General features: G+C 39.2%; 1 protein-coding gene across 1 annotated transcript in view; it reads right to left on the bottom strand.

Moving 5' to 3' along the window:
• PEX7 (peroxisomal biogenesis factor 7) overlaps nucleotides 1-22,147 on the bottom strand; it is a 42,926-nt gene extending 20,779 nt beyond the window's left edge. The window contains exons 1-7 of the mRNA XM_054063682.1: nucleotides 22,012-22,147; nucleotides 18,294-18,351; nucleotides 16,714-16,864; nucleotides 12,490-12,567; nucleotides 12,050-12,158; nucleotides 3,495-3,601; nucleotides 2,993-3,106 (exon numbers count right to left, since the gene is read on the bottom strand). Coding sequence (XP_053919657.1) covers nucleotides 2,993-3,106; nucleotides 3,495-3,601; nucleotides 12,050-12,158; nucleotides 12,490-12,567; nucleotides 16,714-16,864; nucleotides 18,294-18,351; nucleotides 22,012-22,138 — 744 coding nt within the window. The 5' untranslated portion in view covers nucleotides 22,139-22,147. The remainder of the gene's footprint in view (nucleotides 1-2,992; nucleotides 3,107-3,494; nucleotides 3,602-12,049; nucleotides 12,159-12,489; nucleotides 12,568-16,713; nucleotides 16,865-18,293; nucleotides 18,352-22,011) is intronic.
• Nucleotides 22,148-25,847: the final 3,700 nt, after the last annotated feature.

Below are 25,847 nucleotides of genomic sequence, written 5' to 3'. Positions count from 1 at the left end.
TATATAGACTTACTATAATTAGAAAGTTACCAAAGTCTGTTTAAACTCATGCCTTTCTACTACAAAGAGAATATTTTAAAACTACATTCCACTTAATTGTAAGATACTACAATTTTATCATCTGAACAGCTGTGTATTGACAGAAGAGACTAACATATCATCCAGCCCAACCTGCAATATTTCACAGATCATTCATCCAAATATCCTTTTAGATAAACTCAAAACTCCTAACTACATTTCAGTACAAAAGATTGAAGCCAGCTAAGAATGTGAGACACCCAAGTGCACTGATGCCAAAATCTCCTGAAAAGGGTTCCAGATGACCTGAGTGTACTGAAAATGTCCTGTACTGCAGTGAAAGGCCACAAGAAATCTGTAGGAATCCCAAGTGTATCATGTTGGGTAGAATTCCTCTCCAGTCTCAGATCTGACAGTCAACATAACCATGAATGAATGAACAGAATACAAAAGACAGGCAACAGAAGAGTGTGATTTCATGGTTGGTTTAAGCTAATTTAAGAGTGTACTGCTGCCAAGATTCATGGCCTTCCCTTTCCTTTCCACTTCAGGCTGTGTACTCTCTTGCCCTTATCCTTTGTGTCAGGGCTTGCAACTGTGTGATTGAGTGACAAACGGAGACAGCTTAGTGATCCAGACAGAATCTAGTCACTTTTAGGGACGAGATTTTCAGTCAGAGCAATCAGCTGAGCCAGCTTGCTGCACAGCTTTGTAATTGCTAGTGTCAGCATCACGTAGGGGAAGGGACATGAGTAGAAACAGTTGCCTCTATTTTATGCAGCACCCTTGTCTTTCTCTCCATTTAGAGTGACTGGTGAGTTAAACTACACAAGTGTACATAAGCTGCACCACCTCTAAGTGCTGGCCCACTTTCTCATATCTTACATCCACAGGGACCACATCTATCTTGAAATGGAAGTTATAAATCTGCTAGGATGAAACAGAAGTCCTGTACTCTCACATCACTCCCCTTTGCATGTGCATACAGCCTCCCCACTATCTCCTTAAAGCAACTTAGTGAACTGATCTCGGAGGCTGGTATAAAGTTCTAGGGCTGGCCAGCTCCTAATAATCATTTCAGGGCATTTTAAGAAAACAGGGAGAATGATAGGTGAGAACGGAACGTGGGTGAGACAGTGTTAAGAATATAAAGATATCCTGGTCACGCCAGCAGTCTTCAAGCCCAGTGCTCTATGTTTACGTGGCATCTTCTGTATTTTAGTTTGTAACAATCACCTCTGTTCTGTTCCCTCACTAGATACCACTGAGAAGAGTCAGGCCTTTTCTTCTCCATTTCCTCCAGTCATTCATACACAGTGATATGATCGTCCCCAAACCTTCTCTTCTCCACACTAAACAAATTCCAGCTCTCTCAGCCTCTCCTGGTAGGACAGAGGTTCCAGTCATTTAATCTTCTTTTTTTTAGTAAATCCTTTGTTGGATTTACTCCCATATGCCCATGTCTCCCTTGTACTAGGAAGCCAAGAACTGGGCCCAGCGGTCCACATGAGGTCTCATTGGCGTGGTGAGCAGTGAGGCAGCATCATTTCCTTTAACCTGCCAGCTTAACCTCTTCCTAACACAGTCCAGGGTGATAGAGAGTAGAGAAATTAGAGATATTACCCTTGTCTAGCTCTTCTAGTATCTGTTTGCCATCCATTAACCTGATGACACTGCCTACCTATGCAACCTCTTGTGCAGAGATCTAACTCAAGCAGTCTACCATCTGATGTGCAAAATAAGTACTTCCATCCATCTGTAAACCCATCTTCTAGTAGTTTTAGTTCTGTTATCACAGGTTATGGTGAATAACAATTCTGCATTCACTTTCTCCATTTTATCATGAAGACAATGTGTTAGTAACCCCTTAGTGCCAGAGCTATTCTTAAAAGATCCCACTGTCAGAGATTAAGAATACGACAGACTGTATTGATTGAGACCGTATTTATTCCTTTGTCTCAACGGCTGCTAAATTGGAATTGCAAAATGATCTTGTTTAAAAAACTAAACAAACTCAAACACCACTGCTAAATGTTCTTCTGCTATAAAGAGAAGCTTCACAGAGACAGACCACAGCATGGTCATGCAGGAATTAAATTAGAAAAAAAAGACTGGACAGCCACTACCAGTGGAAATAGCAGGCAAGGGTAGCTGGGATAAGGTGGAGCAGGAGCTTCTCAGGCCAGCTGGCCACAAACACTATTTGTGATATGGAATCACTCCCTGAGTCACACTCTTTTCTAATAAAGTACAAGCCAAGCAACTTTGAATTGGTTGAGAACACATAAAAAAATCCAACAGTATGCGAAACAAAATACTGAGCAAGAATATTTTTTTCTGCCAGTTCATACTTCCTAGAAATTACTAATAAACATCCCTGTTTCTGAAAGTTTTTTAAAGGATCAGGTATTATCTGTCTAATATAAAAAAAAAAACCCACCACTGACAAATATGAAAAAAAGTCATCATACATATAGAACCAATTCTTATTAGTAGGTGGTCCAGCAGTACAGAGATCCAATATAGTCACCTGTAGCCTTTCATGCATAAAGTTTCAAAATCCCTTTGAACATATTAATATCTTCTTTGTATACACAAAAAACCAAATTAAATGCCTTACATAAATATTGATCCTTTGTATGGAAAGAAAAAGGCACAGCACCATTAAGAAAATGAATGAGAAAGTATTTTCCCTGTCTCAAATTTCCTATAAAGCTTGGCTGAAGCAAACCTCCTAGTCCTCTCTAAAGCTCTCTAACATGGAAATATGTTGACTTCAAAGATGTCATTTACTTTGAAATCCCAGTAATCTGCTAAACATCAAAATATTTTACAGTGCTAACCTGAAGATTTTGAAGAACACTCACTGTAGCACCTATAATCTTCAACACCAGCTGGTTTTTGTTTGTAGTTATCAGATTAAAAAAACCCAAACAATTAAGTAGTGGTCAATGGGAAATAAAATACAACTTACTTTTACTCTTCTAATAGCATAAGTATGACCAAGCAAGATGAACACTGGTTGCCGAACATTCCGCAAATCCCAGCCTTTCAAGCTGCAGTCAACTGCACCAGTTACCAGCAAGTTCTGATGATTTGACAAAACACAGATATATCAAGACAATTTAATTATTAAATTGCAGTCATGCATATGTTGACCATAAAAGTTGGATAAACCAAACAATACAGATAAATAAATCATAAAGGCGGTCTCCAGTGTGTAAATTAAAGAGAACAGAGAAATATAAACTGTTTCTCCACTACGGAATATTTTATCCACTATACAAAAGAATAAGCAAACCCTCTGATCTACTTGGGCCATCTATCTGTGGGGAACAATGTCCTTCTGAAGATGTAAGCAGGAAAGCAACCAGATGTGTTTCTATAAAGAGAAGATGCATTAATGTTGCAGTAGAAAACACTGCTAATTAATGACAGTGGCTGAATTAGGAAAACAGTTGGATGAAGGTTTATACCTCATCATATTTGCACCAGTCACAGCTCAAGATCTCAGCCTGGTGGGCCGGTATCACAAGTTTGACTCCTGGGGCTTTCACATCCCAAACTCTTAAAGTCTGGTCACCTGAAACAAAGAGAAATTGATTCAACATTTTTTAATCAGTTATGAGATAGAGTTAATTCACTAGTACTTAGCAGACAACTGTTTTTTAGCTGTATGAAAACAGACTACTAAGTGAGGACACTCATGCAGAATAAAGCAAGCACATTACAGACACAGAGGTCAGATTGATGCACAAAAGAAATCAGAAGTTACAATTGCTCTTTCATCAGAAAAAAACTCCATCACTTCATTTTACTACTAACACTTTCATTATTTTTTAAACTCTGATTTGATTAAAAAGGGATGGGGTAAAACACTTAAATAACATGTAATTAAAGTACAAGCTTCTGATGCAGCCCCAGATACAGTTGGCTTTCTGGGCTGCAAACACACTGCTGCTCATGTTGAGGATGCATTTCTTCTATACGGTAAAGAAGAAGTATAGAAGAAGAATATATATTATAATAATAACAGAAAGTACAAGTAAGGCGCACCTAGTACAATTCTAACACTGTCAAGTGCAAGACTCCTGCTCAGTATATCTACAGCACTCCTGAAGACACCCTGCAGTCAGGTGAAGCCCTAAACATCACTACAGTGCTTAGAAAAACAGGGCAACATATGGAGAGGAAGAAACATGACCAGCAGGGTCTTGGCAAAAAAAAAGGTAGTATGCCCATCCACCCACCATTAGTCTTGCTAATCTGCTTGCCTGCAGAGGACAGATTTCAGTTTGAGTCTTAAGTCTTTCAGAAATCATATAATGGACTTCTTAAAAAGCTTTCATTTTAATTTCATCAGATAACATAGATTTGAAGGGGAAACACATATTTCACTAGAGACAGGATCGTTTTTCCCAAACAAATAAATATATAAATCCAGGTGGACTAGAATTAACTGCTACAGAGATGAGCCACAGTAGCATTATGAGGGCCAAAAACATTTGGAAAAGTAAGTTACGCAGCCAGTAACAATTTTGACGCTAAATATACAATTGCCCCAATTATTTCTTTGTTAATACAAAATGCTGATGCACAAGAAAGTTATTTTCCCTTTATTTTTTTTCCTTTGAAAATACTAGACTTAGCTGTTATTAATTCTTGCTGGAACTATTTGTGAAATGTTTTTAATGGAGCAACATAACATGAAAGTGAACCTTTCTGTGAATAGAATAGACTGAACTAAAGCCAAAGGCAAATCCAATTTTTCCATTTAAGCTGCAAGTGGCAGAATCAGATTAATAAAACAAAAGCTAATACATAGTGTAATCCTGACACATTACACATTTGAACAAAACTATTTTTTTCTACCTCAAACATCCTTCCATGATCTCACAATACATACTTCTTTTATATTTCATTTCAACAAAAACTATTGTTAAAAATGTTGGAACTTCCACATTTCCATGATTCATTCAAATTTGCATTACAAAGGATGCATTTCTTCCATATGGTAAACCAGAAGTAGGATAACAATAATAGAAAGTACAAGTAAAGTACACCTACAATCATATTCACTAACAGCCACTTCCAGTTGGCATCCCAAAGCAAGCAAACACAAAAGTGGCCAACTTTTCCTCACAAAATATTTCTATTTTTGTAAAAAGCAATTTCTCTATGGCAACAGATTTTTGCTGCTCTGTTAGATAATTATGATTCCAGATTTATTTGTATATTGTACTTGCTTTCTTTCATTTTAATGAATATTTGTGAAATCTTGGACAAATCAATAGAACTACACAATATATACTCATCTATTCAAAATTTTTTAAAGAGATGCTAATCTAGAAGTACATCGTCCCCCGTACATGGGATAAAGACTGCTAATGTGAATGACAATATATAACAGCGAAAAGATACAGTTTATTTAAGATTTAAATTTCATGTAGATTTTACACCAGCCTTTTTACTCAGATGTACTTTACACAAATCCATAAATCATCATCTTCTAAATCCTGTGATAACAACCATCTAAGCAATCATTGCCAGACAGTGCAGAGGTACAACATTACCTATAAAACATAGCTACGTATTTGGGAAATTAATAAAAGCCCAAGAAACCTTAAACAAGCTCTGAAGGTAAAAGGGAATCCAACCAGGATTAAAACTTTTTTCAAGAACCAAAGTACCATTAGCTTAAAGTTATACTCAAAAAAAAAAAAAATTATTATTTTAGTTCCAAAGCAAGAAATCTGAACCTCTGACACTGTTCTTTCATCAAGAGAAAAAGACCTTCCAATAATAGATTTTTAATTTACTGTAAGAAAAGAATTCAGCATAAAGGAAACAAGTATTGGCATATATGGTTTCATATCAAAGAAATCTCAATAAAAGTTAAGTACTTCCACAGTGCTACTGAATGATTACAAGTTAGCATTACTTGCTTAATTGTATGTATTTTTTAGATACTAAACCAGATTAAAGTATTTAGCCAGAATCAAACAGAAAATCCATGGGAGAATAAAGAGTGGAACCCAAACCTCACGACGCAAAAATAATCTTTTTAGGCATGTTAAAATGATCATGTTCCCTGTTTCTGTCATAATATAAGCAAACCTAGAACAGGTTTAATAAAGCTCACGGATTCCACACAAAGGGACAGAAATAGACTGACACAAATAACAGCTTTACTTAAATCACCCAACAGGACTCTACTATATGTACAAAATCTATTTCCAAGTAGCACAACCTAGATATCAAGTAAACATAATTACCAGTGGAAACTTACTTTCCAACTGGTAATATTTTTGCCTAATACAAAATGCTGTAAAGCTAAAAAAAAAAAAAAAAAGTTTTATGTTATTTCAGAGAAGACCCCAGAATCTGTCTCTGAAATAAACTGTTAAAAAAACAACAAAACAACAAAAAAATCAATAAAAACCCAAACAGAACAGTGGAACCTTTTCCCCAGTATATTCAAAGACAATCAAACACAAATCTTGGGACATTTTTATTTTGAAATTGACTTATTATTAAACCACTCTTCAAAAACTGGCAATATTCAACCTAACTCTAAGTGACCCAAAACATTAATTCACTGTTGAAAACTGCTACTGCATTTTTCTTATCAAGACTAAACCATTATTTTACAATTGGGATTATAATCTCATAACTGCTGTATATTCTAGCACATACTACATATAATACTTTACTATGGTTGGCATGTACCATAAATTGAGGGCCAAACTCAATTACAGATAAATATTTCAGTTTCCACATTAGAGACTGATTGAGTAAAGCTCACTAAGCACAAGACTAGGATGAATTCCATACTGTGCTGGTATGTCTTGAAGCAATATATTGCAAATGAAAACACCCACCTCACTTCATTACACAGATTTGACACAAAAAAAGCAAGCAAGTAAATTATATTTTAATAGCTTCTATTTTAATAGCAGTTTAGCTAATGTGCAACAAAACACAGTAACTCCATAGTCAGTTTCTTTTCTAGCTGCTTAATTTGTACAATAAGGTGCCACACAGTAAGCCTCTTATTCTTTTATCCCTTGAGGATTTGGTTTCCAAAAATGACCAAGTTTTCCAAAGCCTTGAACATTGTTCATGATGGTGTTTCTTCTAGCGCATACAACAAGCAAATACTCAGGAAAGAATTCATGAGATGCAAAGAGTGGACTCGCATCACACAGAAACTAATGGAACACAAACTTGTAGTAAAGTGTTTTGGAACTCATGACAACTTCTGTTATGGCAGAAGAGAAGATTATTTCCTTCAGTTTTTTAGGAACCATGCCAAATGTCTTTGGAATTAATTGTCTGCAAGCCCCACTCCCCAACAGCTCCTTGTTTTGCCCTGTGACACTTCTGAAGCAACAATGTAAGCTGAAGCTTCAAAAAGCTGAATTCAAAGACCTTACAACCCCAAATTTGGTACAGGAACATGCAAAACACCTCCTTATTTAAGAACTGCACTCAAGGCTATTCCTTTTCAACTAATTCAGTAACCATCTTCTTAGTATATGTAAACCTTCCTCAGCTCACTATTTCATGCTAAAGAATTTCTTCATTTTTAGTTTTCTGATACAATTTGGATCCCAAACACAGAAAGGTCTGCCAAAACTACATGCCAGCCCAGTGCATCAAACTACAGCTTGACAATTCCTTAATTACACACATTTGTCACTAAGAGATCAGTAGGCAAGAAGACAAACTTTTTAAAAGGCAACTCACTATGTCAAGGCTGGCAATAAAACAGAATACGAGATAAACTGTGTTTTTTAATTTTAACCTTCTAGCCTTCCACTGAATGTACGGGCTTACGAAGAGTGGAGGCTGGATTTACAATTTCTAAACAAGCAAAGAAGCAGTGTCCCAGCACTTTCATCAAAATAATAAAAATTTCTCAGGTATTATCACACTTCTTGTGGTATAAGAAAATTTTTCACCCTCAGCTTTAAGTTTGAAAAACAAGTCTTTGAGAAAAGAAGATAATTAATTGATCTAAATACTGATGAATACAAACATGACCTTGCAGGTTTAAGAAACACTTCTTTCCCTTTTTCATGATCTGTTTACAATGTTATGAAAACTGCCCTAAGCAGTAAAATTAAGGAGTGTAGCAATGATTTAAAAATGAATGTAGCATTAATGTAGCTAAGATGAAAGCTAGCAGTCATTCTATATCTGGGTTTTGTTTAATCCAAAACACTCATATTTTCATTTGCCAGTGTCATATCTGTATCAAGGAATACTACAGTTATGCAGATAAGGGTAAAATGATACTCTAATTACTTCCCACTGTTAAATTTAAAGGACAATAAAACCAGTTGATACTATAAAGGATGCTTTCCTTACAAAGCAAAGACCGAGCAAAGCCTATTGCTCTACAGTTATGGAGAATCATTTAGTAGAACAGATTTACTTTTGACTCTATACTAATGTTGTGTGTATTTGGCACTTTCTTTACAAGCGTCTCACCAATTTGTTCTGGTTATAAAAACAAAACAAAACAAAACAAAAAGACAAAGTCCTCCTGGGCAAATGACACAATGACTCATTAAGCCCTTTTAGCCATGAAGATACTGTTAAAACATTTATATCACTTCTTTAATGACATTTTCCACATCACTGTTTTTTCAGTGTAAGGCAGACATTTGTCAGGGCTCTGGATTGGTGCTGCACGTACACCTGAATATCCTGCTTATCTTATCAGCTCAGAAACTGTTACTGACATCACAACAGCAGTTATTTACATGTACAGAATTAACAGTTTGTTCTGTTACTATTAAGTCCCAATTTCAAACAAGACAAAAAAAAAAAAAGCCATTTACTGGCTTTTTGGGAGTACAAATGATAGTACATGAAGACAACAGCATTGTCAAGTACCTCACTCAACTCTGTAAATGTTAAATGGAAGTGTATTAGACACTGAATAAAAAGTAATTTAACTGAGGCATCAGACATATTTATTTTCTGTGATTCAATTGCATTTTGCTCTCCACTGCAGATGAACTTAGTTTTCCTGTATATATTCAGATAGGAGACTTAATGAAGCAAAATAACCACATTTAGTATTAAATCCTTTTTCATCTGTTTTATATTGCAGTCTTAGGTTTCTCATTTTCTTCACTCATATTCCTTCTCTAGTCTCACAATAGTTTGAGAAAAAGTCATATTCCAAAAGCAAAGATTTAACCTTATCAGCTTCAGGCAAAATTTGTCTAGGCACATAATGGTCCTTCTGAGCAGCTATTTTAATGTGACTTGCAGTTGTTTGGTTTTCTGTTTTCAGTGCTTAGACTAATTAGATAAGTGGAAATGAAAATTCTGCTGGCATCTATGTGGATTCAAATAAAGACAGAAAAAGGAAGGGGTGAATCATGCAAAGGCTTCCTAAACCTCCTTCCCTCTTGCTTATTATTTTCTTTAAAATAAAATAAAAAAAAAATTTAAGGAGCATTGCTTTACCTAAATTTAGTCAAATCAGAAGTATTTCAAGACCAACATTTTCTCCAATGTGTGGTTATCAACATACCTAATTTACTTTACTAACACATGCAAAACTGAAGACGCTGCAACATGAATCAGTTCATTTCCGGTCTGAAGTGCTAAGACTTTATACTATCAAGATACGTGTAAGTATGTACTTGTGAGTAGGTATGTATGAGGTGGGATGAGAGAAAGGAGGCAGGAAGGGTGAGAAAGAACACACATGCTACCATTCTAAAGCAGAGCAGCCTCCTTCAAAAAGGGAATGTTTTGACACCCTTCAAAAAGGATAATATTTTAAAAAGTTTAAAAAATGAGACAGAAGAAAGGAAATACAAAATGTTTCCCATCAGACACATTTTCAGTTTCTAGGTTTCAAGACAACACAAAGTTGCAAAAGAAGACACAACAAAACTTCATATCTACCCTACCAGCAAGTCTATCAAAGAAGAGAACAGCTGTCAATTAGACACAGTACTATCATGTTGAGATTGTAGCTCTTCCCCAGCTCCAACTTTGGCACAGTAGGTCCATCAGAGAAATTAAACTTTCTGTCCTGCAATTTTCTGTCACCCTTATAAAATGCATGGACCATAGCAAGTTTCAAACAAGGTCCAGCCTCCTGAACCGCTCCGCTTGACTTGAATCACATATCTTGACTGAGTAGAATGCCATTAAACACTAAACAGTGAAGTAAACTCTCTTAACGTAAACTGTCTGATATGCCTTTCTCACAATAAGGAAATGGCATTTACACCCAAGGCTACAGGGTGATGAGTACTTCTACTATCCACAGTCCCACTGACCAAAGAAAAAACTGCCAGTATGTATTTTCTCTAGTGATCTAATCAAACTACAGGAAAATTCTAATGTAAACTAAAACTAAAAGCAAAGAAAGAAACCTTTTCTGTATCAGTGTGTCATGATTTCTACGCAAGATCTTTGGTTTGAAGTTACTTCACTTGCAAGCACAACAGATGTTTATTTTGGAACCTGTAAGAAAGTTCCCCACCATTTTGAAGATGCACCCACTAAGTCACTCAAAGAAGACATCATTTGTATGTTGCTGTACCCAATTTAAGTACTATCACATAGAGCATCTAATAATCAACGTTTCCCAAAATTGTTCAAGTAGCAACATATTAGATGAGAGTTTGGCTTCACAGCCCCAGAGAATCAAATTTTAAATAACTAGCTGGATCAGTAAAGACTTTTTGTTCATGTAGAATGTCAGAAATTTTGCATGAGTAATACTACCATGAAGGGGAGGTGTTTGAGAAGGCCTTGAAAGAGATTATAACGCCCCCTAGAATTTCCAAAAAACACTAAGCACTGTTTTGTCCACTTACCTTTGACCATATGGTACTCAGCTAGGATGTTGTAGTACATAAGTAAAAGTAAGTTTCTGCACATCCTATTACACAGGTACCTCACTGTTACCTCCATAAATCTTCAGGTAAGTTGGAAATACCTGTGCATCAGCATCTGACTTTCAATCACTACTACATTAGAACAAATAAATGCAACTTGGTCATTCTAGTTCAACTCTGCAAGCAGAGTCAGATGGAAATACACAGACTGAAATTTTATGAAAGCTACATGCACTTTTTCATCAAGCTTCCAATGGAATCAGGAAAACCAGTATCTGTGTGTCTTCATTGTCTCTCTAACATTGGTAACAGGGAAACATATTGATACTTGCTTACTCTCTTGATTTAAATAGAAATCGTTTAGCTCTTATATCAGTACAGAAGTCCAACAGACTTGAAACCAGGGAAATTTAAGCCACTGGATTTAATCTACCAGTATTTGCATCAAGGCAGTGTCTTACTGCCACTCTATTTCCCAAGCAAACTCTGTGGCTAACAGCACCCTTTGTCCAGTTAGTCAGCAGTTAGGCTCTAGGTTTGATTCCAGAGATCTCCTTGTGTCTATGGGGCAGAAGTAGTGTTTGGAAAACACTGACACCTCAGTACACAGTCTCTTTGCCTCCAAGTGCACCAAACTCACCTGGTTGTATTGACCAGCAAGATTCATAGTACTGGCCAAGGTAGAAAAGTAAAATTGATTATTATCATTCCCAAAGAACAAAGCACAGAGATCTCCAGCAGTATTTAAAACAGTTCAAATGGAACTGACTATGCTTCTCACAGAGCTAAGTCTACTGATACTTGAGGTAATTTGAACAAAAATGCAAGCCAGAATACAAAATAAAGAATATAATGATTTAGTGGTCAACAACAAGAGTGAGGGGAAAGGAAAAAAGCTACATAAAACAACAGAAAAAGTTGACACAAGGTCACTGAAGTGATTGCTAGAAACCTGCTGATCCCTGTTAAAATGGCCAAGAAGATGATTTACAGATTGTAACAGAATCTACAAATCCAGCTGCAGCACTGTTTATTTTTCCTTCTTCAATTTTTATGTATGACACACACTACCATCTGCTGGACAAAGTGCTGAACTAATACAGTTAACACACAAGGTTTTTTAACTGTGAGAACCCCTTTACCATTATGTTTACCTGAAGCAGACGCAAAACAACCTGGGATGTGTGGAGACCATATAGTGCTGTAAATGACCCCTTCATGGCCTTTAAAAGTGCATAATGACTTCCCCACAGCTGGATCCCACTGAATAAAGTAAAAAGAAAACTGCTGACGTACACATTCAACAAGAAAGAAAAGTGTTTCACACATAAAAAAGCTTTATACATACAGAACGGACTAAATAAATTTCTTTTTACCATGTATCATGAAAAGTATTTGTATACCTAAACTGAAATCAACTGAGAGATAAAGCAACATCTCAGTTAAAAGACCATTTCAGCCTTGGTGTAAACATAAGGAGGAAGAGTGAATCAATGCTGTTTCATAATACAAAGAACTATCAGATTCTCCCCCGTCTGTCTGCCCTCCCCCCAAAAAAATCATATTTTTCACCTTCAGTAGAAAACCAACATACCAGCTTGGCTGTTTGATCCCATGAACCAGACACCACTAGCTGCTCTCCTCTAGTTTGGCTCCAGTCGACACTATATGCCTATAAATGATATAACAGCTTAGTTTATAAAGAACATTAGAATACAAGTTTGAGACTCTAGTTAGCCAAAGTTTCATGAAATAGACTTGGATTTGCAGACTGTATCATAATCAGTTAAAAAAACACACCAGTCAAGCACCACAAAGCTGCCAACAATGCCATTCACCTGAACAAAAATTGAATTTAACATCTCAGTCTAGCATACAGGCTCAGAAAAGTTTCTGAAAAAGTAAAGATTGGCCAAAACGGAGAGGAAAAAAATAAATCCACATAGACCCACAGTCACTAGAAATTTCTACTTAATAATCAGCCATAATTCAGACTGATTTCTCATCTCTGATCCAATTTTATTCAAATATGTACATCTTCTAATTGTTAGCAATGTAGATGCCATCTCTTTTCAGGGCAGACTATGGAGTTGACTTTGAGGTTTTAGCTGACTAACAATAAATGGTTTTTTTATATCCAATTCTCATAAGGAACACATGCCATAAAACACTCCTGGTTTTCACTATTTCAGGTTCTATGACAATTCTATTTTATCATTCATTTCCTCAAACAAATAAAATTAAACCCCCAACCTCCCCTGTGACTAATCATTTCAGCTATTAAGAAGTTGCTTTTCACTGGTTAGTTGAAATAAGTTCCCTCTTCTCTGACAGTTTATTCTAATACTGGTTCCCACCTTGACAGAGGACACCTGAACTCTACACTTCACTGCTGATTTTTTCAGATCTGCTTCCTCAGTGGAAATGAATGCTGTTAATGTAGTGCTTCAAATTACTTCAAATCTGAAAGTCTCAAGACCATTCACAACTTCCATCTTCAAATGCACGGTATCTACATGATGGAAGGCACATTCTATTCTGTCTAGTTTTACCTTACACAAAGATGTCTTACACAAATATGCTGCAGTGAGACATGAACCGTTTCAGTGCTAAGGTGGATAAATATTAGCCGAAACAATTTATTTGCTTCACCTCCTGACCCAGTCAGACCTTTCATGACAATTCTCAGAAACCTGCCCGCTACCTGCCAGTAGTAGATGGCGCCACTCTCAGTTGGGCCACTAACCACCGAGGATTTGTACTCCAGCTGAGATATTCTAGTCCTAACACAGCGCTGGATCTAATCTGCAAGTCGACACACTAGCTGCTGTATTTGTCTTGGATAGATGGAATTGTGCAATAAGTGACAACAACCTTGTTTTGAAGGTGAAAATGTTTGGAAGTGTGTCAGCAGACAAAAAAAGCAGAGGGGCTGGACTGGAAAAACATCCAGCAAAGAAACAAAATCTTCTATGGAAACTGTCCTGGATGAAAAAGGAAATAGAGGTATTATTTATCTACTTCTGGGCATTTTCATTCATAAGAAATATTTCAGCCTATGCTAGATGCAACTTAAATTAACTGTTTTTCATGTATTTGCTCATTTCCCAGAAGTGGAAGGCAAACAGTGCCCACAGAAAACCAAAGTGCACTATCTGCAACTCACATTTTCTGTTTCACAGTGTCCTGCTTCCCATATACTGAAAGGCACGTTGCTCTGACACCCTGTTGTGCTAACTCCCTTCCTGGAGGAGCTTATAATTCAAAACTACAAGACACTCAGACAGTACTTGACAAAAGCCAAATAACGATTTCAACCTGACTCTCCCTGTCAAAATAATAACAAAGGACACACACAACTACCTGCTCACATTTTAAGTATGGAATGCAGCTCTCTGAAGTGGCTCCAAAGCCCCTCACTAGCATTATTAGCCTTTCTCCTTCCCCCAAATCTGTGTGATGGCCTATGTTCAACTCCTAATTTGTTGCTCTTTGAAAATGCCCCTAAATGTATCACTATATACTATACCTCTTTCATATAACAGCCCTATAAAGTCAGCTCAGTTGACGTGTCTAGCTCTCATATTCATGTCCAAGATTTTCAGAAAGAAATAAGTCTTAGAGAAATGTGCACCTGGGAGTTGACACACTATTCACCTAGCCCCACACATTCGGAACGTAACAGATCTACTGCACAGATAAGGCAAAGCACACATATGGCTTACAGCTCACTCACATGCTATCAGCACATAGATCTGTTGAACACGTGTTGTGACACGGATCTGTGTACATATGGCAGACACGGTTGGGACTGCCCAGCACTCTGCAGCTGCATCAGAGGCAATGGGACTCGGGCAAATTTTCCTTCAGGCAAGTATTACAAACAGAACAGACAACGGGCTCAGAAAAAGCAAGAGCTAATTTCCATTTGCCATGTGACTGGTCCAGGTGACAAGAAGAGAATGAAAAGAAGATGTGGAGAAGCAGGTAAGGTTCACTTTCATTCTTTCATTTTGTGCTATCATCCAAGATAAATCTACAGACACTTCAACAGAAACTGTGTCGAGCAACTGGGAAAGACTAATAACACAGCATAAACCCGAGTTGTTAATCTTTTAGTGCTTTATCTTAAATCATAAAACACATTAATGTTAGTTTAAGCCTAAACAGTGGCAAGAAATGCCTCAGGCAAGATGAAAAGATGATGAAAAAAAGATGTACAAGCATAAAAAACAGTTCAAAATGAATGTTCAGGCTCACTTTACAAGATAAATTTAATACAGTTTCACATTCCAGTGAAACTTCTTAAAACCCAAGGCAAATTAGATTAATTTATTCATGAGACTAAGCAGTTGGTTAGTGCTGGAATAAAACTCGCTATCCTTTGATAATAAAGATGCACTTTTAAATTAGAAATGGACATTCTTTTTGAGGAGGAACAATGATCTAATTTAGAAAACAAGAAAAAAGAGGCCTGTCAATCTTGCATTAGAAATATTATTAAAGGTAGTGACAAAATTGTCATTAGAAATGTCAGACAAGGATTAAGGATTAGGAAGGCAGCCAATCATTTTGAAAAGCATTATCTACCAGTGTTTACCACAAACTATTAGGTATATTCCCTCTGAAATCTATCCCCTTAATGCATGTTTAAAAGTAATCCATACAAACCTCTAGTATCTCACAATAAACACTCAGCCCATATTCCCTATACTGTCATCCTAACCCATGGATGAATGCCCCAACCTCCCCATGCTACCTGCTAAACTAAGACTTGGACACAGAAATGTTTACTTCACAAACAACAGATGGTGTAGCAGAACAAAAATAAATTTATGGACAGAATTTCAATGAGAAAATGATAGAGACAAAAAAAAAGGTATTATTCTTTGCCTACATCTTTCTGTTACCACCATCAGCCTTTGAACACTGTCATAATATACTGATCACAACTACAAACTCATCTTTCAGAATTCTTTGTTTACATAGTATATGTATTAAACCAAAGCAGCAAAATTACAAATAAATAAGGTACAGAAGACAGTCATCTAACTGCAGTCACTCAGCATTTAGCTGTGTATCTGGAAAAATCTTGAGGTCTTTCTGACTATAAAGCTGGATTTCCTCCATTATTTTTTATTGACTACATATCCACTAGGTTATTTTATTCAGATTTATGTCATTTAGATAAAGCGTCAGTAATACAGGCTAAAACTGATCACACCCAAAGTTCAAGACTTGACAGACGTGAGAGAAGAGTTAGATGGAAAGTGGAAAAAAAATGCTAGAAACATCACTTGGAGGAAAATAAATACACTAAAGCATATATGTCCTTAAAAATATGCAAACACATTTATGAACATGAATAAAACATTTTTCTCTACCCATACTGCACTGCATAAAGAAATTGAGATTTTACGAAAATCAAACGCAACAATGTCAAACCAAGGCTAAAAAAAACATGCTGTCCCAGTATCTGACTACCATTATTTGGGTAGGATCTCACAGACGGACTGCAGGACTTTCATACAACACAATGACACTTAGCCTATAAGAAATCACAAATGCTATTTCTGAATATATTAGATTTACTTAATTAAGCCGTACCTGCTACAGCATAAGAATGTACATATGAATATGTAAAACAAGTAATTCAATTTATATTCAAAATAATGCTAAGTTAAAAATTCAAACCACAGATCCACAAAAAGGTAAAAAAATACAATCAAAAGTGGGTTTTGTCTAAGTCCACAGGTATATCTTTTAACAATGCAAACATTAGATCATCCATTAAATTTTTCAAGTTTGACTGGTTTACCTCCTGAGTGTGCTCTTTGTAGACTTGCAGCGGACCTTTGGTTTTAGCTGTATCCCAGATTTGCAGAGATCCATCTCCACTAGAAGTGATCAACACATGTTCATTATTCTCGCTCCAGGTCACATCAAACAGGCCATCATTCCAGTCAAAACTAAATTGGAACAATGAAGATACTTGTCCATGAGAAAGCACAACATAAAAGTCTGGACTAGTTACATGCAAAGACAGCATTCCTTTAAATAACCCTCTTTACCGTTCTAAACAGCATTTTTATATATTCGAGTTTCCAGTAAGTCTTCTTATAAGTAACTTTCTTGTTATGATGTCAACTTTTACAACTGTATGTCAGAATAGGTTGATTAAGTTAAAGTATAAATGACCCGAGGACCATACACACACACAGAGAATGAAATCTGATTTCAGTTTTAAACTTGCTGGGCAAACAGAGAGAGAGGTACCACATGTCTCACTTTGCTCTGTGGTTTCTCCAGGATTTTGCTACAGAGGTTGGAGCCCTTTGTTCATAACAACTGTAGTGAACAAAGAAATAAAACTGTTGCTATTCATAGAGCTCTATCCAATTCACATCACCATTAGGAAGCTGAGTCAAAATGCAAAACTAACAGAAAGATAGTCATGTTAAAGATCTCCATGCTCCCTACATTGGGCTTTCAACACACGAACAATTCATCATATGGCATCCAACACCATATATTAGTTGCTCTGCAACAACCATGCCGTCATCTGATGGTTATTATGAATTCATTTACCCCCTTTTTACCAAAGGTTCAGCTAAGCTCAAGCTAAACTTCATGGCACTCTGCAGTAATGATGAGGAAAGATATGCAGACAGAGAGTTTTGATACAGAAAATTACATCGCTTACAGCTCAAGAAGTTACAATACTTTCTACCACAAAATAAGTGGAGTCACAGGAAACATTAAACCAGAGCACTCAGCAGAGCTAATGGAGTGCCGAACAGCTTCATAGTCTTGCTTTATTATTATGAATCTAAAAGTTTCTCTGAATATGCTTAACTGTTTGTTAAGCATTTCTATTTCAGTCCTCTTAACCTAAAAAAATGCTGTTTCAAAACTTTCTTCAAAAAATTTTAGGTGAGTGATGGTCAAGTATTAAACCCTCTTCTTCCCAACCCCCCCTCCAGAACACAAACCACACTTGCCTCAAATGCTCAGAATACCAGATCTTCTTGGAAGGACCTCCATAACTTTCTACAGCTTCTTGTTCTATTTTCAATAGGTCAGTTACAAGGGTATAAATTCACAAGGCAACATACTGTTCCTAAAAAGCTAAAATTTTTAATTTCAAGCTAGGGCACAGAGGCTTTTAAGTTGTACTGTTAGTTTTCTACATTGCTTCCTATAACAAAAACTATGCAATGTAAACATGTCGTTTCTATATAAACACAAATGAATACATTTGTATGTAAATGCAAAGACACATATTCAGTGGATACTTTTTATCGCTAACAATACCACAAAATATTTGGATTGGGTCTTGTACTCATATCTACATAATAAGTTATTCTCTTGCAAAAATAAAACTCAAGCCCATGTTACCTCCTGAGCAGAACAACCCCAGCTTCATTTTGTTCCAGCACTGCCAAAGTTCCACAACCTAAACCAGCAAAATAAAACAAAATATCAGAACTAGCTTCCCCATGTAAAATGAAACTACTGTGTTCTGCCGTTGCTACGGTGGGCAAATGCAAAGGGCATCTGAACTTCAGGAGGCCAAACAACTAGTTGCATAAAAAACCATCCCGTTATCTCACATTCTCTAAAAGAATAAATAATTTACATCAGATCGTTTTTTGTTTTACACCAACACGCCCATAGCTGAGGATGCAAATGAAAGACATTGCTTATAAAGTATAATTGTGCATTTTCCCCATGAGCCTCCTTTCTATCTTTTTGATAACACAACAGACATAATTTTTTTCATTTATTTTCTTATTTCCTTTCCTGAAAGGAGAATCCAGAAATTCAAACACAGCTCACCAGAAGTGAATCAAATAATTCAGTTCTGAGAAAACAGCAGCTTTCCAGTAGTTAAAGGGAGCCTACGGGAAAGCTGGGGAGGGGCTATTGATCAGGGAAGGCAGTTATAGGACGAGGGGTTATGGATTTAAGCCAAAAGAGGAAAAATTTAGATAAAATATTAAGAAGAAATTTTTTACTGTGAAAATGGCGAGGCACTGGAAGAGGCTGCCCAGATAAGTCGTGAAAGCCCCATCACTGGAGGTGTCCAGGGCCAGGTATGATGGCGCCTTGAGCAGCCTGATCTAGTGGGATGTGTCCTTGCCCATGGTAGGGGGGTTGGAACTGGATGATCTTTAAGGTCTTTCCCAATCCAAAACATTCTATGGTAACATTCAAGAGTACTGCTTTCCCATATAACTGGGATATTGTCAAAGTAATTCCACACTTAGGAACCGTATTTAAAGGGAATGCTTCCAGAAGCACTATTTCACTGAAAATGGAAGAGGTCCCAAAGCTCTTTTTGCTAGGGGCCTGTCCAGATGTTCAGTGACTGCAACGAAACAGTTAAAATGTTAAGAAGAAAACATTTTTTCAGAGATTTCATTCACCCACTTCACATCTCTGCTGCTGTAATTATCCCCGATCCCACAACACCAGGACTCCCCTATGGGGGGTCTGATGAGAACCACCACCAAACCAGAATCATAGAATCTGCTGGGGTTGAGAGAGCTGGGGTTGTTCAGCCTGGAGAAGAGAAGGCTTCAGGGAGACCTTATAGCAACCTTCCAGTACCTGAAGGGGCTACAGGAAAGCTGGAAAGGGACTGTTTACAAAGGCTTGTAGTGGTAAGAAGAGGGGGAATTGCTTTACATTGAAGAAGGGAAAATTTAGATTAGACATTGCGAAGAAATTCTTCAGGATCAGGGTGGTGAGGCTCCAGCACAGGTTACCCACAGAAGCTGTGGATGGCCCATCTCTGGAAATGTTCAAGGATGAGCAGCTTGATCGAGTGGGAGGTGTCCCTGCTCATGGCAGAAGGGTTGGAACTGGATGATCTTTAAGGTCCCTTCCAACCCAAACTATCCCATGATTCTGTGATTCCATCGGCCATTCACTGGCAAGATACTTTGACTATTTATTAGATATTATTCATATTAAAAGATAAATTCCACAACCCATTTTATAATATTACCTGGCTCCTTGACTGACCACCTGGAATTCTTTCAGGAATGCTGACACTAAAGCTGCACTACATCTCTACAGACAAACAGGACAAATACATCTACAGCATGGGGAATACACACTGAATCTTCCCTGGAGATTAGAATATAGAATCACAGAATCACAGAATCACCAGGTTGGAAAGGACCCACTGGATCATCAAGTCCAACCATTCCTAACACTCCCTAAACCATGTCCCTAAGCACTTCATCCACCTGTTCCTTAAAGACCTCCAGGGAACATGACTCGACCACCTCCCTGGGCAGCCTGTTCCAGTGCCCAGTGCCCCTTTCCATGAAGAATTTTTTTCTGATATCCAGCCTGAACCTCCCCTGGCAGAGTTTCAGGCCATTCCCTCTTGTCCTGTCCCCTGTCACTTGGGAGAAGAGGCCAGCTCCCTTCTCTCCACAACCTCCTTTCAGGTAGTTGTAGAGAGCAATAAGGTCTCCCCTCAGCCTCCTCTTCTCCAGGCTAAACAACCCCAGCTCTCTCAGCTGCTCCTTGTAGACTTGTTCTCCAGCCCCCTCACCAGCTTCGTTGCTCTTCTCTGGACACGCTCCAGAGCATCAACATCCTTCTTGTGGTGAGGGGTCCAGAACTGAACACAGTACTCAAGGTGCGGTCTCACCAGTGCCGAGTACAGAGGGAGAATAACCTCCCTGCACCTGCTGGTCACACCGTTTCTGATACAAGCCAAGATGCCATTGGCCTCCTTGGCCACCTGGGCACACTGCTGGCTCATGTTCAGTCAGCTGTCAATCAACACCCCCAGGTTCTTCTCCTCCATGCAGCTCTCCAGCCACTCTTCCCCCAGCCTGTAGCACTGCATAGGGTGGTTGTGCCCCAAAGTTATAGTTTATATAATTTATATAGTTTCTTGACATATCTTTTGGGGAATACTTTTAAGATTGGTCATAATCAATGATCTCTTTACAGCACAGAGCTTCAAACCAAAGTGCAAATCTGTAGACCTCTCCAGCACACCAGTTCATCCAGCAGGACCTGGACAGGATGGAGAAGTGGGCCTGTGAGAACCTCATGAGGTTCAACAAGGCCAAGTGCAAGGTCTTACACCAGAGTCGGCGCAATTTCTGATTTTGGGGGATAAAGTGATTGAGAGCTGCCTTGCAGAGAAGGACTTGGGGGTGCTGGTCAATGAGAAGCTTGATTTTAGCTGGCAATGTGCACTCACAGCCCAGAAGGCCAACCATGTCCTGGACTGCATCAAAAGAAGCGTGGCCAGCAGGTTAAGTGAACTGATTCTGCCCCTCTATACCTCTCTTGTGAGACCTCATCTGGAATATGGTGTCCAGTTCTGGAATTCTCAACAAAAGGATATGGAGCTGTTGGAGCAGGTCCAGAAGAGGGCTACAAAGATGATCAGAGGGCTGGAGCACCTCTCATATGAGGACAGGCTGAGAGAGTTGAGTTTGTTCAGCCTGGAGAAGAGAAGGCTCTGAGGAGAGCTTATAGCGACCTTCCAGTACCTGAAAGGGGCTACAAGAAAGCTGAAGAGGGACTATTCACAATGGCTTGTGGTAATAGGATGAGGAGTAATGGGTATAAACTGGACAGGGGCAGATTTTGACCAGACATAAGGAGGAAATTCTTCACCATGAGAGTGGTGAGGCACTGGCACAGGTTGCCCAGGGAAGGTGTGGCTGCCCCACCCCTGGAGGTGTTCAAGACCAGGTTGGATGGGGCCTTGGGCAGCCTGATCCAGTGGGAGGTATCCCTGCCCATGGCAGGGGGGTTGGAACTGGATGATCTTTAAGGTCCTTTCCAACCCAAGCCCTTCTATGATTCCATGATTCTATGAATTGGTGAGAGTCATTATGTAAATGGTTATTCCAGCAGAATTTATGCGATTATCACAGGACAATCGTTCCGTTGGAGAAGACCTTTGAGATCATCGAGTCCCAACCGTGCCTCCCCGCTGCCAAACCGCATCCACGACCCCCCGCCCGTGTTTTATCAGGGCACCCGGGAGGCGGGCGCGGGGCGCACGCGCAGTGCCACAGCCCCAGGCGCTCCGACCGCGTTAACGCCTTTCTCCCCACCCACCCCCCCGCACCTGCGATGCCGTAGTACTGCGCGGCGGCGCAGGCCACGCGCCCCGGCCAGTAAGGCGAGAACTCCGCCGCGTAGCCGTGCACTCCGGCCAACCGCAGGGTATGGGCACCTCCACCCGCCGTGCCCATCGCCCCCGCCCGCCCACCACCGGAAGTGCCCCCGCGCCGGAAGCGCGGGTTGAAACTGCTGCGCCGCCGCCATCTTTGGTGCTGGCAAAGGGCATGCCGTTGGTGGCGGGAGGGAAAACGCTGGCAAATAAACTCACTAAGACTCGGTTTTGGACTTCTAGAAAGCGAGCATCCTTCATCAGGCCTGGGCAACACGAGCGAGCCATCTCCATCAATCGTGTGCAGCGAGACAAGAGCTGGTTACAGAATATATTTCCCACTTAACATGCATATGGATAAATTTTCACATAAATCTTGTGCATATTCCATTAGTTTCCAGGGACTCATTTTAATGTTATTATGAACTTTGCAACAGTCAAAACTCTTGCTGATTTGGAGCTGGCTCCAGCTCTGCCTGACCTTGCATTCGAGATGGGGAGAGGCCGCAGACAGAGGTGGTCATGGCAGACACGTCTGTTCAGCACAGATCACACTGCACACAAGACGTTATCATCTTCAAAGAAATAACACTGATAAAAAACACCATCTGAAAGAAAACATGCTATCAGAGGGATAGTTTTGCTTCAGAAACTGTCAGCCTCTGGGCCTGGACAGGTGCACACTCTCCTGGGTTGAAAACTGGTTGGATGGCCGGGAGAGTGGTGGTAAATGGAATTAACTCCAGCTGGAGGCCAGTTACAAGTGGAGTTCCTCAGGGCTCAGTACTGGGTCCAGCTCTGTTCAATGTCTTTATCAATGACCTGGATGAAGGCATTGAGTGCACCCTTAGCAAGTTTGCAGATGACACTGCAAACTTGGAAGCGTGGATCTGAGGGAGGGTAGGGAGGCTCTGCAAAGGGACCTGAACAGGCTGGACCGCTGGGCTGAGACCAATGGCATGAGGTTAAAGAAGGCCAAATGCTGGGTCCTGCACTTGAGGCACAACAACCCTGTGCAGTGCTACAGACTAGGAGAAGTCTGGCTAGAAAGCTGCCTGGAGGAGAAAGACCAGGGGGTGTTGGTTGACAGCCAACAGAACACGAGCCAGCAGTGTGCCCAGTGGGCCAAGAAGGTCAAGGACATCTTGGCTTGTATTTAGAAATGGTGTGACCAGCAGATCCTGGGAGGTTATTCTCCCTCTGTGCTTGGCACTGGTGACATTGCACCTTGAGTACTGTGTTCAGATCTGGGCCCCTCACCACAAGAAGGGTGTTGAGGCTCTGGAGGGTGTCCAGAGAAGAGCAACGAATCTGGTGAGGGGGCTGGAGAGCAAGTCTAATGAGGCATGGCTGAGAGAGCTGGGGTTGTTTAGCCTGGAGAAGAGGAGGCTGAAGGGAGACAAGGGTCATTGGGCACTGGAACAGGCTGCCCAGGGAGGTGGTTGAGTCACCTTCCTTGGAGGTGTTAAAGGGACAAGTGGGTGAGGTGCTGAGGTTTACGGAGTGTTAGGAATTGTTGGACTCGATGACCCAGTGGGTCCCTTCCAACCTAATGATTCTATGATTCTATGATTTTTCTGACTTAAATACAATTTTTTAGATGAAACTTAATTTCTTAGATGAAACTTAACTCTTGTTTAGCTTAGAATCATAGAATGAATCATGGAATCATAGAATAAATTGGATTGTCATGGACCTTAAAGATCATCCAGTTCCAACTCCCCTGCCATGGGCAGGGACATCCCACTAGATCAGGCTGCCTAAGGCCCCATCCAGCCTTAGGCAGCCTGATATAGATATAGATATAGATCTCCAAATTAGGCAGTTCTTCTAATTCTTTGATCTCGTGGTAAAAATGAAAACAAATATGTTTATCAAACAGCCTCTGGGATTTTAGAATCAAATAAATTCAAATTCAGTGCAAATGAAGCTCAAATTAATACATCCTTTGGATTATCACAGCAGCTCTTAAAGCCTCACAACAGACAATTTATAGGCTTATTGACTGACTTTGTATGAGATCAGATTTATAACCCTGGAGCAGAACAATACATTGCTGAATTGTCTGCTCCAGGTCAAATTTGACCAGTTTTAGCCTCTATGGAATCTTTTAAAATCACTGTGTGCTTTCAAAACGCAAGTTAGAAGACAATATTCTGAGCAAGTGTTTTTAAAGTAATTATCCTTTGCAACTGGGATGTCAATAACAACATTTGAAAAGATACATGGCCACCACAGAGTGCAGAAAGTAAATTTGGACACGGCCCTTTCCAAGGTGGTGTTACAGAGTCAAGTGCTTCATGGTGTAAAGTCCAGTTACTGTATGGACAATTTATCACTGCCGTTGGAAAAGTTTCATCAAGTGCATTTTCAAACCTAGTTGTTCTTTTGTAATGAGTGAAATTCCACAGAGAGGTTACACAAACAGTAAACCATCCGTATCAGTGGCCCAGCTTTGTTTTAAAGACAAATTAAGAGTATTCATAAAGAACAAGAAGTAGATAAAAGGTAACAAGGAAGTCCTGAGAGAAGGACTAGTTCAAAAACTTTTTTTTCGCCCCACGGGAAATCTCGAGAGTTCGAGTTTTGCAGATACTTAGAAGTAGGAAGTAAAAATAACACAGCAAGTGGAAGTATTTGCACGTAAGATTTCAACCAAAGGTAAGAAAGCTATAGTATTTTACAAGCAAAGAGAGAAGCGTGCAACAAACAAAGCTGCTAAACATGGCTGTATTTCCTACTCAACCCCTGGGCAGCTGAGTAAATTCAAGGAACACAGAGGACCCCCAAATACAGTAGTATTTTCTATGCAGTTATTAATACTGAACGTTCTACCGGCCCGGCTCTTCCACAGCTAAGAGACGGATCCCACCTGCAGCGGTAGATGGCAGCCACGTTCCATGGAAACACCAATTACAGGGAACAGGTTGCAGGGAACAGTTCCTCAACTACAGTGATATATATATATTTTTTTTTTTTCATAATCCAGCATAATTTCAGTGAATCAAACAAAAGTGGAAGTTGCTAAATATGTAACTTTTAGGCTATGTTTATGCTGCAGTCACTTCTCTTAGCTCAGCTCACTTCATACCTCTCATTTCCATTAGATTAGGTGGTTGAGATGCTTACAGCAGTATCTCCCATTCAGTTTACCTTTTCAGTCCACTGAGTTTTGTTCTATTACAAACACATGTCCCTCATGTGTTTCCTCAGCTTGCTGGCTGACAGCTAGCCTAGGTGTGAGTTGGACTGCTATCTGTCCCTGCCGTATACACAGGGACATTACGGAACCCTTCCTGGCCAGCAGAAACACTTCTAAGGAAAGCTTGAGTCCAAGTATTTCAAGAAGTTATAAAATGGGCTTTTCTACCAGAGAAAGTAGATTATAAGCTATTCCTTCACGTGTAAGAACATGTAGCTTAAAACACCAAAGAAACTCAGAGACTGCGTTAAACTTTTTTTTCTTTTAGTTATTGAGCCATTTTATTAGGTTTAATGCTATCAAGATTTTCTTCTATAACAATGAATGTTGATTGACTAATAGAAATGTAGAGATGTGCTCAGCTGAAATTCCCATACAGTGATAAAGCTCTATGAGTTGAAGCTTTAAGAAAAACATTTACTGTCTTAAGGTTCCTGACAAGATTGCAAAACTGGCAACAATGAAGATAAACAAAGTGACCAAAGGGGCTACAGGAATGACTGCTAAGGGGAAAGGCCGCCCTCATATGCAGAAAGTAAGGGTTGTGGAAGTTGGAAGGAAGAGGCAGCTAGCATGGAGACTTTTCTGG

The sequence above is a fragment of the Cuculus canorus genome, chromosome 3, assembly GCF_017976375.1.
Source record: "Cuculus canorus isolate bCucCan1 chromosome 3, bCucCan1.pri, whole genome shotgun sequence".
In the NCBI taxonomy this organism is placed as follows: Eukaryota; Metazoa; Chordata; class Aves; order Cuculiformes; family Cuculidae; genus Cuculus; species Cuculus canorus.
The sequence above is the reverse complement of the archived record's forward strand: the minus strand, read 5'-3'. Positions and strand labels throughout refer to the sequence as shown.